Consider the following 15,906-nt stretch of genomic DNA (forward strand, 5'->3'; position numbering starts at 1 on the left):
CCTGACCTGGAGGCAGGGCAGGTCTGCAGCCTCCGTGGCAGATGGTCTACAGCCGGCCGGCGGACCTGCTCCACCCCCGTCCGGCCTCTGGACAGCGCGGAGTGGCAGAGACCCGCGGCGGCGAGGGTGCGGCTGGGCTCTGCCGCAGGGGCAGGCTGGCACTCCTTCAAGGCCTCTCCCCGCTTCCTGGCTCAGCTTCCCGGCTGCCTGCCTCCCTCCTCCAGGGGAAGGCAGCCTCTTATCTGGGCTTATCTCCTGCCGATTGAGTATTTTCTTTCTTTGTTTTTGCTGCAGCCTCAGGCAAACAGATGGGGTGGGGAGGCGGAGAAGCTGGACGCCCAGAGCGGGGCTCTCCCAGGGCAGGGGACCCCCACTCCGGGCCCTGCTTCTGCGGCCAGTCCTTGTCCTTTCCCCAAATCTGTCCACCGCACTGTGTGTCCAGGCGCCGCAGCAGCCAACGCCTACCTTCTTGGCTTGCCTCCTCTTAGAGAAACACTACACGCCAGTCCCTGGTCCTCAAAGACCAGGCTAAACGCCGAACTCCGGGGTATGACATACGAGCCCGCAGAAGCCTGGCCTCTGCTGCTCCCCTCCTTCCGGGTCCACTCTTTCCTCTCCCCAGGATGACAGCCCGCTCCCCCAGCTCGCCCTTCGAGTCCCAGCTCTAACTCGCCGGCTGTCTTAATCCATCTGTGTACCCAGCACCAGCCACTGGCTCATCTGTAGGGGGCGCCAATAAATCTTTCCGAAGTCCAGCCCGGAGCTCGGCTCCCAGCTCTGCTCCTGCAGCTTCTCTGGTTCGCTGTTTATCACTCTATTCACAGCCCTTGGCCGGCCTTCCGCCACCCCCTCCCCCGTCCCGCGCGCCCCGCCAGCTCCCCTGGCAGCGCTGGCCCCGGGCCGGCCACACAGAAGCTGCCTGAAGGCCTGACCCAAATAGGAACAAATGACCCTCCCGGGGGACGGCGCCACGGTTTGCAGCGCACGGAATTCCGGCGGCCGGCCGGCCTGCGGCTCCCAATTACCAGATTAGAGATAAGGGCCTGGAAGTCCCTGGGGCTCGACGGGCCGAGAGGCCCAGCTCCGCTCGCCGCCTCGACCCCTCCCGCCGCCACTCAGAGCCCACGTGCCCCTTGTGCACAAGACGGCGGCGCCCTCGGAAACCGCCGGCGCTGCGCTGCCGCGAAGCCCCCAGCGACCGACAGGAAGCGCGCGGCGTAGATGGGGCTTTATTAGCACATTCCGTGGCGAGCGGCAGCCGCGGGGTCACCGCGAGGAGAGGGTTCTGGGGGTTCCGACCAGCAACTTGGCGCGGGCGCGGGGGGCAACCCACTTCCAGCGGCTGAGGGCGGAGGAACTTCAAAACTTCCGCTGAGTGGGAGCCTCCGCAGTCCCCGCACACACCGGAAGGGAACGCGGCTCCGGTCAGGACTCCTCCTTCCGACGCGGGGAGACCGGATCCTCTGCAGAGGCCCGCGGAGGCGACTTCCGCCCACACCCAAGATGGCCGCCGGGCGGCGCGCTGGGGCGCTTCCGCGTGGGAAAGAAGGTCACTGGGAGGGGGCGGAGCCTCCTCTCCCCGAGTTCCGATCCCACCAGGACTGGAAAAAGCGCGTCCAGCTGGACTTTTGCCGCATCTGCGTTGCCGTGCCAGCGCTCTTCGGGCGAGGGAGACCCTTCGGTGGGAAGACGGAAGGGTTAGATGAGTTAGCAGGCCCGCCACTCCGGAAGCCCATCTCTGAGAGACAACGGCCCCAGCATGCCCCGTTCCGAGGGGTCTCCTGACCACTTTCCTAAGCAGGAGAGATCACTGGTTTGGGCCCTTAGGGGCGGGCGGTTAGATCCTGACGCTCCGTGTTGGGGGCGGGGAGAGAGGACCGGAGGACCCTGTGTGTTAGCGTGAGAGCCGGAGGTCTACCACCGGGAAGATGGGACCGCAGCCCGAGAATTAAAGAAGGGGTCCGAGGGGTGCTCTCCCTCCACGGAGCACGCCTGTGCCATTCCCCTACAGGCACGTATTCCCTAAACTCGGGGACCCCACGGGACTTGCAACCAGGGGAGCAATGGGCAGCGGCAGCTCCGGGCTAACTCCCTGAACCTGTCTCCAAGGCCCCCTTTCTCTGACCTCCCAATGAGCTAAAGCAGCCCAGCCTGGGCTCTCCCGTTGCTGCTTCTACGCCCTTCCTTGTTTCACTCTCCTAAGTATGTTTTTGCTGTGATTGGTACATTCTTGCTTGCTTTACTTAAAAAAAAAAAAAAAAAAGACCAAAGTTGAAGGCAAAGAATCCGGACACCTGGAAGGGGTCGGCTGGGAACTCAGATTCCCATGGGCTTTGCGTTCCACGGATTTGGGGCCCCAGATCTCGGCCTTCTGGAGCGGGGTCTGGACTACAAATCCCGGCATGCTCTGGGACTCGAAAAGGGACCGGTCTGAGACTGCAGGTCCCGGCATGCCCCGGGAGCCCGAGGGGAGGGGGCCCGGAAGTCCAAGTCCCGGCGTGCACCGGCACTGGTCCTCCCCTTCGTCGCGCCGCGCTCACCTTAAAGGAGCCCTGGAACTCGTCGCTCATCCTGCGGAGCTCGCGGCCGTAGCGCTGTGCTGCCCAGAGGTTTGGGGGCGCTGAACGCGAGCGGCCGCGGAAGGGGCTGGGCTCCCCCTCCTCGGTGTCGTCATCCTCCTCGGTCCCCGTGGGGTACGAGCTGTGGCGACTCCGCGGCTCCACAGACCCAGCGCCTGCAGAGAGGGTCGACAGTGCGGGCTGGCGTGAACCGCAGCTCCTCTGCGCCCCAGCCTTTGCCCCTCTGGCCGCTGATGTACTTGTGTGCACAACCGCTCCAGCTCCCGCATGTAAATCGAGGGAAGCTCCTGGAGCTTTTGTGAAGATCTGAATTAACTTCTCATTAACCCCACAAATCGTAACTGAGCCCTCAGTGTATAAAAGGACCTTCCGCTGTGCCTGGCACAAAATCAGGGCATAAGAACTGGTAAGTTACAGTTATCCGTGCAAGGCCTATGGGTTGCTAGCTCTTTAATCATCGCCATCCTGCGGCAGAGCAGGCCAGTCCCCTGGATGAGGAGGTTCCCGGCCCGGCCGCAGCGCTGAACTCCAGCCCTGCAAGCCACCTGCCGTGCTCATTGTTTCACTTCTGGGGTACGCCCCGCAGGAGACCCTGGAGAACCAGGGGCAGCGGCCATGTTTGTGCCTCCCACAGCACCTGCGCTGGAGAAAATGTCCTGACCAGCGTGTTGACTTTTTTAGGTGATATTTAAGGAGCACCCACTGTGTGCTCGGCCCTGGGCATGGCCTCACTACCCTCTTAACCATGTGGGGAGTGAGTACTAACTGCCCGTGCTCTGCAGATGGAGACAAGCTGACAGGGTAAGGCGCGCCCAGGGTTGCAGCTGTGCAGCTCTGAGGCTGCAAGTGCCTAGACTCGAGGTTTGTTGGAATCCAAAGTCCAATGATTATCCTTTGAGCTTCACCTCTTTCCTTATCCACCCACCTTCACTCTCTGAACCTGTCTTCGCCTCCGTGTGGGGATCAACCCAGCCCGTACTCCCAGTGACTGTGGAAAGGTCACAAAACAGCATGAAAGTGCTTTGTGAACTGAAAGTGCCTGACGGGTCATTATTCTACTGAGTGGGGAGTTTGACTTGTGTACTGTGTGCCACCCCCCAGCTTCTGCCAACCCCACCCCACATCCACATCAACAAAGACCTAGAACTACTCCCGGGAGCAAACACCCAGACCCAAGCATAGCGTGGAAGGCGGGTCTGGAACAGGAGCCGGAGCTCGGCATGCGCGGCAGGGCCGGCTGTCGGAAGGCATTTTGAAGGAAGCAAGATTCAGGTCAGGCTTCGAAGCCAGGGGGTAACAGTGTCCTCTCCCTCCAGGAGACCTTCAGCAGAGCCCTCCGGCCAGCTGCAGGGGCTGCAGGGCCTCCAAGGGTCCCAGCCCCAGATACACGGCTGAGAAACCCAACAAGGGAACAGAGGGCTGGGTCCAGAAAGGCTTAGGCCAAGAGGGTGTGGTCAGAGCGCCTGGCTGTTCAGGGCTTCACCAAAGCCCAGGCCCGAGATCAGGAAGAGACCCCCACAAAGCCCTTGAGGATGGACGTGGCAGTGGGGAACAGACAGCTAAATCAGGAGTGGGCGGGGATAGGGACCAGAGGAGCCGGGAATAGGAAGACCCCTGACAGGGTCAGGCCCATCTGCAGGTCACTTCCCAGTTCTGTGGGAGGTGGGAGGTGAGGCAGGGGCGTAGCGAGGTAGGGCCCACCTCAGCCGTATTTCCTGCTTTCATAGCCTGAAGCCTCCTGCCTTCCCAGTGAGGTGGATGCCTAGTGCTCCCTATTTTGCAGACGAAGACTACGGCACCCAGAGGCTAGGAACTTGTCTGAAGCCACACAGTCGGCCACGTAAGGGCTCAGGAAGTGCCAGCTATTACTCTCCTTTCCCAGCTCTAAGAACCCAAACGGCCACCACTCTTGACAGACGCAGGGCCCTGGAGAAGGGAGGGGCGTGATCTGCAGATGGACACTCTGGGCACTGCCTCCTCATCAGGAATCACAAGCAGGACACGTGGTGTGTCACTGAAGAGCTTCACGTGCATTCATGCATCGTGTCCCACAGCCTCGCGGGGAAGTTACTCACTGCCCCCGCTTGGCAGGGGAGCACAGAGAGTAATCTGCCCGAGGCCGCGCAGCCAGTGGGTAGCAGAGCAGAAATCTAACCCTGAGTCTGCCTCCAGGGCCTGTACCCCTCATTCTCATGCCTCAGGCGCCCCCTTGGGGGCCCAGGTTGGAGAATGCACCCTGGCTTTCTGCTGATGTCAGCTTCAGCTGGAGGCTAGCCTCGGGTGGGGGGTTTCACCAAAGCAGTGGATTTAGCAGTGCAAACTCGCCAGTCAAAGTGACACATTTGTGTCAACTGGGATTTTAAAAGCGTCCTATTTACTAGATAAAACCTAGGAGATTTTTGTGAACCTGTGGGGAGGGAACATGCCATCTGAACCACCCCACGTCAGTCAGCAGTCACCCTGCACACTGCTGGGCAGGGCAGAGGTGGCCTCTCCCCACTTCAGGAAGGTAAGGAAGAGGGAGGGGGCGTGGCTTCTCTGGGTGGGAGCATGGGTGGGTGCCTAGACCTGCCCACTCATACCACCCTCCCAGGGTGAGCCTGGGGCTGGAGTGGGGCAGTGGGAGGAGTCTATGGCTGGAGATACCCCACACCCCAGCAAAGTTTAAGTTCTTTACCCCCATTGGGCTTCCAGGTAAGTGGATGGGACTGAACACGTCCCTGGTCAGGCTTTGGCGAGCATCCTTGCAGACTAAACAGTAGCCTGCAGACAGTGTGAGGCAGTGAAGCTTTGCCATCAGCACGGCTCTCCCACTGCCTGCGCCCAGCAGGCAGAGCAGCCCGCAGCCCGTGTAGCTTCTAGCACCTGCAGGCTCAGGCCCAGACTCCCTGTGTACCCTAAAGCCATTTGGGGACCAAAGCCCCTTACTGGCCTGCAAAGAACATATACCCCCATCTTGCTCAGAGCTGACGAAAGCAGAAAGCAGGGGCTGGCAAATGTCTTCTGTAACGTCAGAGAGTAAATATTCGGGTGTTATGTAGGGACATGGAAACGAATTTTGTATCATTTTCATGTTATGAAATGTTCTTGGACCTGTTGTCAACTATTTAAAATTCAAAAAAACATTCTTAGCTCATGGTCTCTACAAAAAGAGGGATTTAGCCTGTGACTATGGTTTGCCAATCCCTGCTCTAAACCCAACTATGTCTGTCCTCTGCCTGAAACCTTCAATGGCTCCCTATTGCTTATGAGATAAAGTTCAAACCCTGGAATGGCTTTTAAGCCCTTACATTCTGGTTCTAACCAATGCTTCACTTGTTTGCCACCGGGGGGTATTGGTTATTCATGTCTTCCTCTCTGCTTAATGAATGGCGACCCCCAGGTCTGCTCAGAGCCTGGGCCAACTCCTAGTAACAATCATGATGATCACAGTAATAGTAAGAAGAGCATACACTCCTCTGTGCCAGGCACTGCTTCAAAACGCTTTTCCTGTATTAACTCATTACAACCCAATGGGGTGGGACTGGTTCTATTCCCATTTAACAGACAAGGAAACCGAGGCAGAGTAAGTTAACTGACCTGTTCAAGCTCTACCTGCTAATAAAGAGTAAAGACAGGTTTCAACCCTGCAGTCCGGCCCTGGTGCCTAGGGCTGAGCTTTTTCTCCCACTGGGTGTCCTTCCCTCTCTACCATCCATCACCCACAGCTCACCGTGCACCAGCCCCTGCCAGGCACTGGGCTACGTGCTGGGCTGGCACAACACAGAGGGTGGCTGCAGTCCATGTCCCCGGGGACACTTACAGTCCAGCGGGGGCCAGGGGCAGGGAGTATGAGGAGGGAAGGGACCCTGCCCATCTAGAGGAAGGCAGTGGCTCTGCTGGGCCACTGGCACTTAGGAATCTTTTATGGAAAAATCACTTGCTTTTTAGACATTGACAAGGTTTAAGAAATCCGCCGACCAGTGTGGCTTGGTGGTTGAGCATCAACCTATGAACCAGGGGGTCATGGTTCGATACCTGATCAGGGCACATGCCCAGGTTGCAGGCTCGATCCCCAGTAGGGGGCGTGCAGGAGGCAGCCAATCCAGGATTCTCTTTTTTTTTTTTTTTTTTTAATATATTTTATTGATTTTTTACAGAGAGGAAGGGAGAGAGATAGAGAGCTAGAAACATCGATGAGAGAGAAACATCGATCAGCTGCCTCCTGCACATCTCCCACTGGGGATGTGCCCGCAACCCAGGTACATGCCCTTGACCGGAATCGAACCTGGGACCCTTCAGTCCGCAGGCCGACGCTCTATCCACTGAGCCAAACCGGTTTCGGCAGGATTCTCTTATTGATGTTTCTCTCTCCCTCTCCCTGCCTCTCTCTGAAATCAATAAAAACATACATTTTTTCAAGTGTAAGAAATCTTGTGTGGTGTCTCTTTTCTCCCCACAGCCCTCCTCGTGGCATCCCTTCGGCTCCTTATTGCTGCCTCAGACCGTCCCACGCCCTCCTCCCTAAATCCGGTTTCTCAGGATGTGCCAGCCCTCCTCCCCGTGCCTAGGGCACCCCCAGCCCCAGGCCACACCCCTACTTGTGCAGGAGGTTGCTCCAGCTCCCTCCCTCTCTCCTTTGCCACTCCATTCCTACACAGACGTGGTCCTTCCCACCTCCTGGCCTTTCCTTTCCTTGACTTCCTTCACCCCTCCTCACTCTCCTAAACTATTTAAAAACATAAAAACCATTCTTAGCTCATGATGTGTACAAAAAGAGGGATTTAGCCTGTGACTGGTTTGCCAACCCCTGGTCACCATCCATAACTCCGTCCCAAGCCGCCCCCAGGCTCACCACCACCTCCTACAGGCCTGGTGATGCCCTGGACGCCTGAATCTGATCACTTGGCTCTACTCACGGCCCTCCCTGTCCTCACGCAAAGGAAAAGTCAAAGCCCTTACACTGCCTTCCAGGCTCTGCCCGCTCCGCTCCCCCTCCTTTAATTCCGCCTCTCCACTCCCGGCCCTCACTCCGTCCCCTCAGCCACACTGGCCTCAGGGCCTTTGCCCAACCCATCCCTTCCAAATCTCTCCACTGGTGGCCGCAGGGCTCAAGCCTTCACCCCTCCCAGTCTTTGCTCAGACGGTGCTTCTCCCCGAGGCAGACCCTGGCCACCTCAGTTCAGATCACTCCCCTGGCCCCCGGTGCTCCTGATCTGGAGAAAGGGAAGGCTCTGTCACTTACTTGTTTGTTTATGGCTTGTCTCCCCCCACTAACTAGAATGTAAGAACCACCAGGGCAGGGACTGCTATCTCTCCTGTTCACTGGTGTCCCCTGGCAGCTGGGGCCGCACAGGGCACAGATTAAATACCCGATACCGAGGAGGAGCAGCCAGTGTGAGTGGAAAGCTATTGGGAGCAGAAATACAGCAAGTGCAAGGATCTGGACGTTAAAGTGTGTCTGACAGCGTGAGCCCGTGGGCTGCGGAGGAGCCTTCTTGCCCCTGGAAATGGGGGGCGGGTCATTGAGGCTTCAGCAGGCCAGGGGCCCGTGCTTCTTTTTTAAAGTTTTCTATATTGACTTTTTTTTTATATATATATTGACTTTTTAGAGGGAAGAAGGGAGGAAGAGAGAGAAATATCAATGTGAGAAACATCGATTGGACAGCACGTGCCCTAGACGACTGGGGGTCGAACCCCGCCACCTTTTATTTTATTATTTTTTTAAATATATATTTTTATTGCTTTCATAGAGGAAGGGAGAGAGAGAAACATCAATGATGAGCGAGAATCATTGATTGGCTGCCTCCTGCATGCCCCCTACTGGGGATCGAGCCGGCAACCTCAACACATGCCCTTGACTGGAATCAAACCCGGGACCCTTCAGTCTGCAGGCCCACTCTCTATCCACTGAGCCAAACCGGCTAGGGACCACCCCCCCCCCCCCGCCCCCTTTTAGTGCACCAGACAACACTCCGATCATCTGGGCCACAGCAGCCAGGGCTGGGGGAGGGGGTGGGGTAGTTTTTGTTTCCAAAAGATCTCTGTGGTTTTTCTGAGGTGCCAAGGCCTGTGCCAGGCCCTGGGAAGTGGAGACAGAAATGGTCACTGCCCTCCAGTGCCCATCCTTCCATTGGGCCTATGCTTCTTTTCCCGCCCCCCCCTCACACACACACAAACAGACTAGCTGCCTGGGAGGGCTGTCTGCCTCTAATGGTTACTAGCCTCTGGCAACCAGCAAAGATAGCCCTGGTGTGGGTGTGAGCCACAGGCTGAGAAAGAACAGACCTGGAGGCTTAACCCTGCTTTACCCCAAGGGAACCAGCAAACAAGTGTGACCTTAGGCAAGTCACTTCCCCTTTCTGGTTCACTGCCTGACCCTCAATGATTTGCTGTGGTTCTACCCTAACCGCCCCATTCTTTGAGCATTTCCCAAGCACCAGCACTATAATTACTCTCCTCATCACCCCAACAGCCCTACAATGGTGGGGATTCATTGCTCTGTCTTACAGAAGAGGAAAGCTGAGGTCCGGAGAGGTTGGGGACTTGCCCAAAGCCACCCAGTGAGTGTGGACGAGGCTGAGGTGCAGGGAGCTACTGGGCTGGGAGCAAAGTGGACAGGCAGGTAGGTGGTTGTGTGTGTGGGGGTGCCTACCGTCATGGTGGCTGCTGCCGGCCGGCTGGCCCTGCTGGTGACCAGCTTCCCCCAGGAGACCCGGGACCGTACTCCAGTGCTTGTTGAGGCCTGGGGGCTGGTCCCCTGTGGGGCTGGGGCCCAGGCCCCTATCTGCAGGGCTGGAGTCTTCCTGCTCACTGTGCTCAAACTCTGGGATCTGGAACATGCTCTGGGCTGTAGGGGCGAGAAGGTAGGTAGTTATGGCCCAGCTGGGGAAACGGTCGCTGGCGGGGGCGGGGGAGCAGGCGCCCCTGTTCCCTCTTCCACCTTAGAACCCCGGGTCCGCCCTGCCTTCCCGGCCCCAGTCTGTCCCCTGAGTCCGGCCGGGCAAGCTCAGCCCATCCACCCAGGACCTCCATCTCCTTCCGGAACCTTGGTGCTGCGGAGCCCCAGGCCCCCGCCCAGGCTTCGGCGGCACGCAAGACTCACCCCAAGCCCGATCTCGAGGCCCCTGACCCGAGCCTGCGCCTCCCTCTAGCCCGGAGGGAGCCCGGCTCTAGTTGCCTGGGCGACGGGAACTGTCACCGACGAGACCCAATCGGTTATGGAAATGTCACCAGGGCCGGCCAGGAGGCGGGGCCACTGTCGGCCCTGGCCCCGCCCCCGCGGCCCGGCCCCGCCCCCGGCCCCGCCTGCCTCCCTTCCTGGTCCCCGAGGACTCTTCTCCCGACTTCCTTGTACCTGGGGCGGGTGTGGGGGCAGATGAGGGGGCCTGGGGGCCTGGCTTCTGTTGACAAGTCCTCCAGCCCCTCGGGCCGCAGTTCCCGCCCCGTAACATGGGGGTGATGACACCGCCCTGCGGGGCCCGGGCGCTCGGTAAACCGAGCGCTGAATGCAGCGGGGACGGCACGTAGCAAAGCCCAGTCGGCGTTCGGCCGCAGGACGCCGGGCTGCTGCTGTCACGACTCTGCCTGGGTGACTGGGTCCCTCCTCCGCACTGTGGGGGCCCCCTCCCGCCACCTGGGGAGCCTCGAGATAAGCGGGGAGCCTCCCCTGGCGGGATGACGGCCTCGGCGCGGGGGGAGGGATAAGGGCCCCCGTGAGGGCGGCTCGGGGGGACTTTGCGCCCGGCAGGCGGCGGACCAGGTGAGCGGGACCGCGCCCGGCGAGGGCGGAGGACGGGCGCCCCCCTCTTCCCCCCGTCCCCGGGGCGGCGGGGCTCTGTGGGCTCAGTCCCCGAGGGCGGGGCCCGAGAGCCATCTTGGCTGTGGGCGGAAGTTTTCTTCCGAGACCGGGCGAGGGGAAGTCGCGGCCGCCCTCCGCCCGGCGGCGCCGTCCCGGTTGGGGAATGGGAGAGAGGAGCGTGGGAACTGGCGCCCCGGCTCCGGGCACGGCCCAGCGGGCGCCGGCCGAACGCGGGCCGCCCCAGCACCGCGGCCGCCCGCCGCCGCTCGGCACCCCCGGCACCAGCCGGCGGCGTAGCTCGCGCCCATTCTCCAACCACTGCGCGCCGGGCGGGGTTGCGGGGCCGCGGGGAGACCCCGCGCCGTTTGCGTAGCGCACGGCGCCCGCGCAGGCGCAGGAGGGGGCGGAGCCGCTGGAGCCGGGGAGCCGGAGCCCTGGTCCCAGCGGCCGGAGCTGGCTCCCCCGGAGGCGGACTGAGAGCCCGGCGCCGGCCTCCCCCGCCCCCCGCGGCTGGAGAGTGGACGCAGCGGGGTGGCTCGGGGCCAGCGTCCGGAATCCCGGGGCCTACAGGCAGAGCCCCCGCCCCGCCCCGTCCGGATCATTGGAGGGGAGAGAGCCCGCATTTGGGGGAGGGGGAGAGCCGGGGTGTGGGGGGGGGGGGAGCGCCCCACGCCGCGGCCGCTGCCCAGAGCCCGCGGGCATCGGCGGCTCTCCCCCTCCTGCCGGGACGACTGGAGCGACGAAGGCCAAGGACCCTTCTCCTTCAGCCTCCGCGCCCCCCAGCTCCTGGCTCTGGGACTGGCCCAGGAGGCGACACTCCCCACCCCCACCCTCAGCCCCGGAGAGGAGAGACTGTCCTTCCCCGCTCCCGGGTGCAGGGCCCGGGCCCTGGCCCCAGGCTGCGAGTGCCCCTCTGGCTCAGGGAAGGGCCTGGCCAGCCACAACTTCTTTGCTCCCACACTCCCCCGTCTCGGCCTCTGCACCCTGCAGCTCCCACCCCTGCATAGTCATTTGTATCTCCCTGGCCCCCCGCCAGCCCCTCCATCTCTGTCTCCGGATCCAGGCCTCCCTCCCTGACATGGAGAGTAACCTGTCTGGCCTGGTGCCCGCTGCCGGTCTGGTGCCCGCGCTGCCACCGGCCGTGACCCTGGGGCTGACTGCGGCCTACACCACCCTGTACGCCCTGCTCTTCTTCTCCGTGTATGCCCAGCTCTGGCTGGTGCTCCTGTACGGGCACAAGCGTCTCAGCTACCAGACGGTGTTCCTGGCACTCTGTCTGCTCTGGGCTGCCTTGCGCACCACGCTCTTCTCCTTCTACTTCCGAGACACCCCCCGAGCCAACCGCCTGGGGCCCCTGCCCTTTTGGCTTCTCTACTGCTGCCCCGTCTGCCTGCAGTTCTTCACACTGACGCTGATGAACCTCTACTTTGCCCAGGTAACCGCGGTAACTGGGTGGGGATGGGCTGCCGAGTGGCAAACCTCAAGGCCCCAGAGGAATCATGGGCATCTCTGCTCCCAGGTGGTGTTCAAAGCCAAGGCGAAACGTCGGCCGGAGATGAGCCGAGGCTTGTAAGTACTCGGGCCACACTGGGCTTAGGCCCTGGTGGGCTTAGCCCCAGGCCGGGGGCAGCCTGGTGTCTGTCCCTCCCCCCGTGGCAGGGCGAAGGTGAGGACAGCCCCGGGGATGTTTGTGAAAGCTTGGGAAAGTGAAGCGCCTGGCACAGGAGGCCGGGCAGAGGTGGTGCTTGTTGAAGGGCAACAGTAATAGAAGCAGTTGGGAGACGGTACCAGTGTCGCCCATGACAGAGGAAGAGCTGGAGGCGCCAGCCCCCGGAAGCGCCAAAGCCAAACCACTTCTGGGTGACCTTGGGTGGTGACGCTCCTGTCCTTGGTACAGCATCTCGCAATTCAGTGAACGCTTTCACAAACATCTTTAGTTTTACACTTACTGTGAGGCTACTTGAGGGATGAAGAAACCGAGGGCCAGAAAGGTAAAGCCACATGTTCAAGGGCATAGATGTGGCTGCAAGCAGAGCCAGGGCTTAAGCCCAGATTCCCGACACCCAGTCCAGTGCTCCGTCCGCTGTACTACCGCTGTCAGTCACCTTCTGACCTCCTTGGGCCTCAGCTTCCCCGTCTGTAAAGCTGGAGGAGCAAAGCGCAGACTGGATGGCCTGAGGTTCTGGTGGACACCGTGGTCTCCTGGGGGAGGATGGGTGGTAGGTGAGCGCCAAGGGCCGAAGTCCGGGGCTGACTGTGCCGTGGGCTGCAGGCTGGCTGTCCGAGGGGCCTTCGTGGGGGCCTCGCTGCTCTTTCTGCTGGTGAATGTGCTGTGTGCGGTGCTGTCCCGCCGGCGCCGGGCACAGCCCTGGGCCCTCCTGCTGGTGCGTGTCCTGGTGAGCGACTCCCTGTTTGTTATCTGCGCCCTCTCTCTTGCTGCCTGCCTCTGCCTTGTTGCCCGGCGGGCACCCTCCACCAGCATCTACCTGGAGGCCAAGGTAGGGTCACAACCCTGACGCCTGGTGTCCTTTGGGGCCTTTGGGCATCATTCTTCGGGCGGAGGGGAAGCTGGAGCCTCCCCTCTCTGAGGGTCCCCTGTTGTCATCTGTTTCAGGGGACCAGTGTGTGCCAGGCAGCTGCGATGGGCGGTGCCATGGTCCTGCTCTATGCCAGTCGGGCCTGCTACAACCTGGCGGCCCTGGCCTTGGCTCCCCGGAGCCGGCTGGATGCCTTCGATTATGACTGGTACAATGTCTCTGATCAGGTGGGCACTTGGCATGTCTGCTGCCTCCTTAGTAGCCGTGGCTCCTGGCCCTGTCCAGGTGCCCCACTGGCACAGTTGCAGATTGGCTAAGCTGCTGGCTGTCCCACAGGCGGACCTGGTGAATGACCTGGGGAACAAAGGCTACCTGGTGTTCGGCCTCATCCTCTTTGTGTGGGAGCTGCTGCCCACTACCCTGCTGGTGGGCTTCTTCCGGGTGCACCGGCCTCCACAGGACCTGGTGAGAGCCAGTGTAGAGGGTGGCCCTGGGCCGGGCCCAGGGTGGCTGTGGGAAGCCAGTGGGGGCTAGGAGAGAGCTCAATGGCGGCTCCCTCCCCCAGAGCACCAGCCGCATCCTCAATGGGCAGGTCTTTGGCTCCCGTTCCTACTTCTTCGATCGGGCCGGGCACTGCGAGGACGAGAGCTGCTCCTGGGAGCACAGCCGGGGCGAGAGCACCAGGTAGGAGCCTCCGCCCCACCTCAAGCCCCCTGAGCTCCTGGCCTGCTCCATGGAGCCCTGGGGGCCTAGAGCCAGGTCTTGTCATCCAGCCCAGCCCCTGCCATGGCCTTTGTTTCCGTCTGTACTAGGTGGGGGCCCCTCTGGTTTCCCCCTCCTGCCCCGAGGATGCAGTTGGCTACAGTGTGCAGTGCTCAAGCCCTGGGCCCTGGAATGTCTGGGCTATCGGGCTCTGTCCTAAGCCTCTCTCCCTCCCCCAACTCTTGTGCCTGTTGCCCGGTCCCTGCCTTGTAACCGACCCTGTTTCTCTGTCTGCAGCATGTCAGGCAGCCTAGGCTCTGGCAGCTGGTACGGCGCCATCGGGCGGGAGCCAGGCTGGTACGGGGGCAGCCAGACTCGGACCACTCCTCTGCTCTTCTCCCAGGTGCTGGACCCAGGCAGCCACCACCACAGTCTCTACTCCACTCCACAGACGTGATCCCCTCCACCTGTCCCCAGAACACTCAGACCCCAGTCCCTCCTCCCCAGGCCCTTGTGCCAAGTTCATCTGCTGCTTCTTGCCCCGGATCCCAGGGGCTGTGGCCACCTCCTCCCTGGCCAGCTCCTTGCTACTTCTGTTGTAGTGAGTCTGTGCTGATGGGGGCACGGCCCTGCCTGCCGGATGCGCACGGCACCCTGGCATGACCTGCCGCCTCCACTTCTGTGCTGGAGCCAGCTACCTCTCCTGTGTCTGCCACTCAATAAACAGTGTCTGTGCCCCATGGCTGTCCGTTATCTGTGCTCCTCAAACCTTGTCTGCTTGGCTGAAGGCTGATCAGACACTGGCCCTTGAAGGGGGCTGCTGGAGAGACGGGCAGGGGCCAGTTACCAGGCTGGAGGGCAGGGAGCGGGAGGAGCCTGCAGTCTGAGAAGGGAGACCAGGATCCATGCCTTACTCCAGTCACCTCTCTACTTGAATAATTTCTACTCTTTCCTTAAGACCTGCTTCAAATGTCACTTTTCGTTAGAAGCCTCCCCTCTGGGTCAGGGAGCCGTGTCCCCTGTGGGTCCCGTGGCACTGTGGTTATGGGTTATTATGCCTCTCATCCCCGAGTGGATGGGATCTCTGGAGACCCTGCTCCCCTGTCATCACATCCAACCTGGCCCTCAGCTCAGGGGCTAGTCCAGGGCCTGTGGAGGAAGAGTTGGCGCCCATTTCCTTGCCAGATGTGGATTTGGCTGGTAGCATGGGCTGCCCCCACACAGTCTACCTGGTAGTCCTGGGCCCCCCTCTTGGCCACCGCTAATAGCACAGCCACTGCCCTAGGCTGCCCTCGCCCTGCAGGTTTGTCCCCGGCTGGGAGTTGCTTAGGGGAAGGTCTGTCCCCTGCGCACAGACCTGACTGTCCCAGCTCTTCCCAGTCCTGGGGCCGAGCACTGTCTTGAAACCCTTCACTTGGGACTGGCCCCCGGGCCCCGGAGAGGGCACAATCACTTTCTTTGAACAGGAAGTTGCTGCCATTTGTGAGGGCCTTTCTTGTGTGTGCCAGGCTTACAACACTGACCTCCTTAATGCTCAGAATGGCACCCCGAGGTGAGAATTAACATCCCTTTCCCAAAAGGCTCCAGAGCTTGGGAAGGCCTTCGGGCCCCCTACTGGTAGGGGGCAGCCTTAGCGCCCATGCTCCACCCGCCCACCCTGAGGGCTGAGCACCCCGCAGGGTCTTTGCAGAAATGGGGGTTGTTAAGTGGGTAAGAGCAGAGAGGAACCAAGTTCCAAGACATGCCACAGCCCTGGCAGTTCAAGCAGCGGGGGAGGGAGTGCTGGCACCAGTTTCATGCTGGGATGGGCATGGGGAGAGGACCAAGGGACGGGGATACAGGAGCAGGGGCAGGAGGTGCCCCCGTGTGACTTCCCAGAACTGGGCCCCACCACACCTGGCGCAACTCCAGGCTGCCTGAGTGGATCCCCGCCCTTGGTCTGGCAGGATCTCCTCCCTCTGTTGAACCCAGGGCCAGGCTGCCCGCAGGGCGGGGAGGAGAGGCCCTTCCTACCCTAGAGTGAGCCTGGAGGTTAGTGTGGCCTGTCCAGCGAGGTGAGCCGGCCTCTGGCCACACTGGCTGACCGGTGGGCAGGGCAGCACCAGGGCTCCGGTTTGACACTCCAGGCCGGACCCAGCGGCGTCCCCCTCGGCCCCTTTGCCGCTCATCTCCCGGGAGCGGGCGGCCGCAGGTTAGGGGCCGGGGCGCCCGCGGCCCAGGCTCAGCCGCAGGGCGGCGCGGCACTGGAGGGGTTAAGCGCGGCAGGAGGGGGGCTTCAGGCGGCGGGAGGGGGTCCCAGCCCCGGCGG

General features: G+C 61.4%; 2 protein-coding genes across 11 annotated transcripts; one reads left to right on the forward strand and one right to left on the reverse strand.

The window, feature by feature from the left end:
* Nucleotides 1-1,211: 1,211 nt before the first annotated feature.
* On the reverse strand, nt 1,212-11,561 carry BAD (BCL2 associated agonist of cell death). 4 transcript variants are annotated; one of them, XM_081098612.1, is made up of 4 exons: nt 11,450-11,561; nt 9,214-9,408; nt 2,541-2,734; nt 1,212-1,676 (listed from the first exon to the last, which is right to left on the reverse strand). In XM_081098612.1, exons 2-4 carry the CDS (start codon nt 9,398-9,400, stop codon nt 1,551-1,553), a joined length of 507 nt encoding a protein of 168 aa, XP_080954738.1. In that variant the 5' UTR covers nt 9,401-9,408; nt 11,450-11,561; the 3' UTR covers nt 1,212-1,550. The 4 variants fall into 4 exon arrangements, with proteins under 4 accessions (XP_080954738.1, XP_080954735.1, XP_080954736.1 ...); XM_081098609.1 differs by lacking the exon at nt 11,450-11,561 and adding an exon at nt 9,916-10,368; XM_081098610.1 differs by lacking the exon at nt 11,450-11,561 and adding an exon at nt 9,664-9,761.
* On the forward strand, nt 9,899-14,338 carry GPR137 (G protein-coupled receptor 137). Of its 7 annotated transcripts, none has more exons than XM_081098607.1 (8): nt 9,899-10,320; nt 11,423-11,794; nt 11,879-11,928; nt 12,632-12,857; nt 12,974-13,123; nt 13,233-13,361; nt 13,489-13,580; nt 13,896-14,338. In XM_081098607.1, exons 2-8 carry the CDS (start codon nt 11,438-11,440, stop codon nt 14,053-14,055), a joined length of 1,164 nt encoding a protein of 387 aa, XP_080954733.1. In that variant the 5' UTR covers nt 9,899-10,320; nt 11,423-11,437; the 3' UTR covers nt 14,056-14,338. The 7 variants fall into 7 exon arrangements, with proteins under 7 accessions (XP_080954733.1, XP_080954732.1, XP_080954729.1 ...); XM_081098606.1 differs by having other exon boundaries at nt 9,912-10,320; nt 13,462-13,580; XM_081098603.1 differs by lacking the exon at nt 9,899-10,320 and having other exon boundaries at nt 10,755-11,794; nt 14,002-14,338.
* The last annotated feature ends 1,568 nt before the right edge of the window (nt 14,339-15,906 follow it).

Source organism: Myotis nattereri (assembly GCF_964212035.1).
Source record: "Myotis nattereri genome assembly, chromosome: 9".
Lineage (NCBI taxonomy): Eukaryota > Metazoa > Chordata > Mammalia > Chiroptera > Vespertilionidae > Myotis > Myotis nattereri.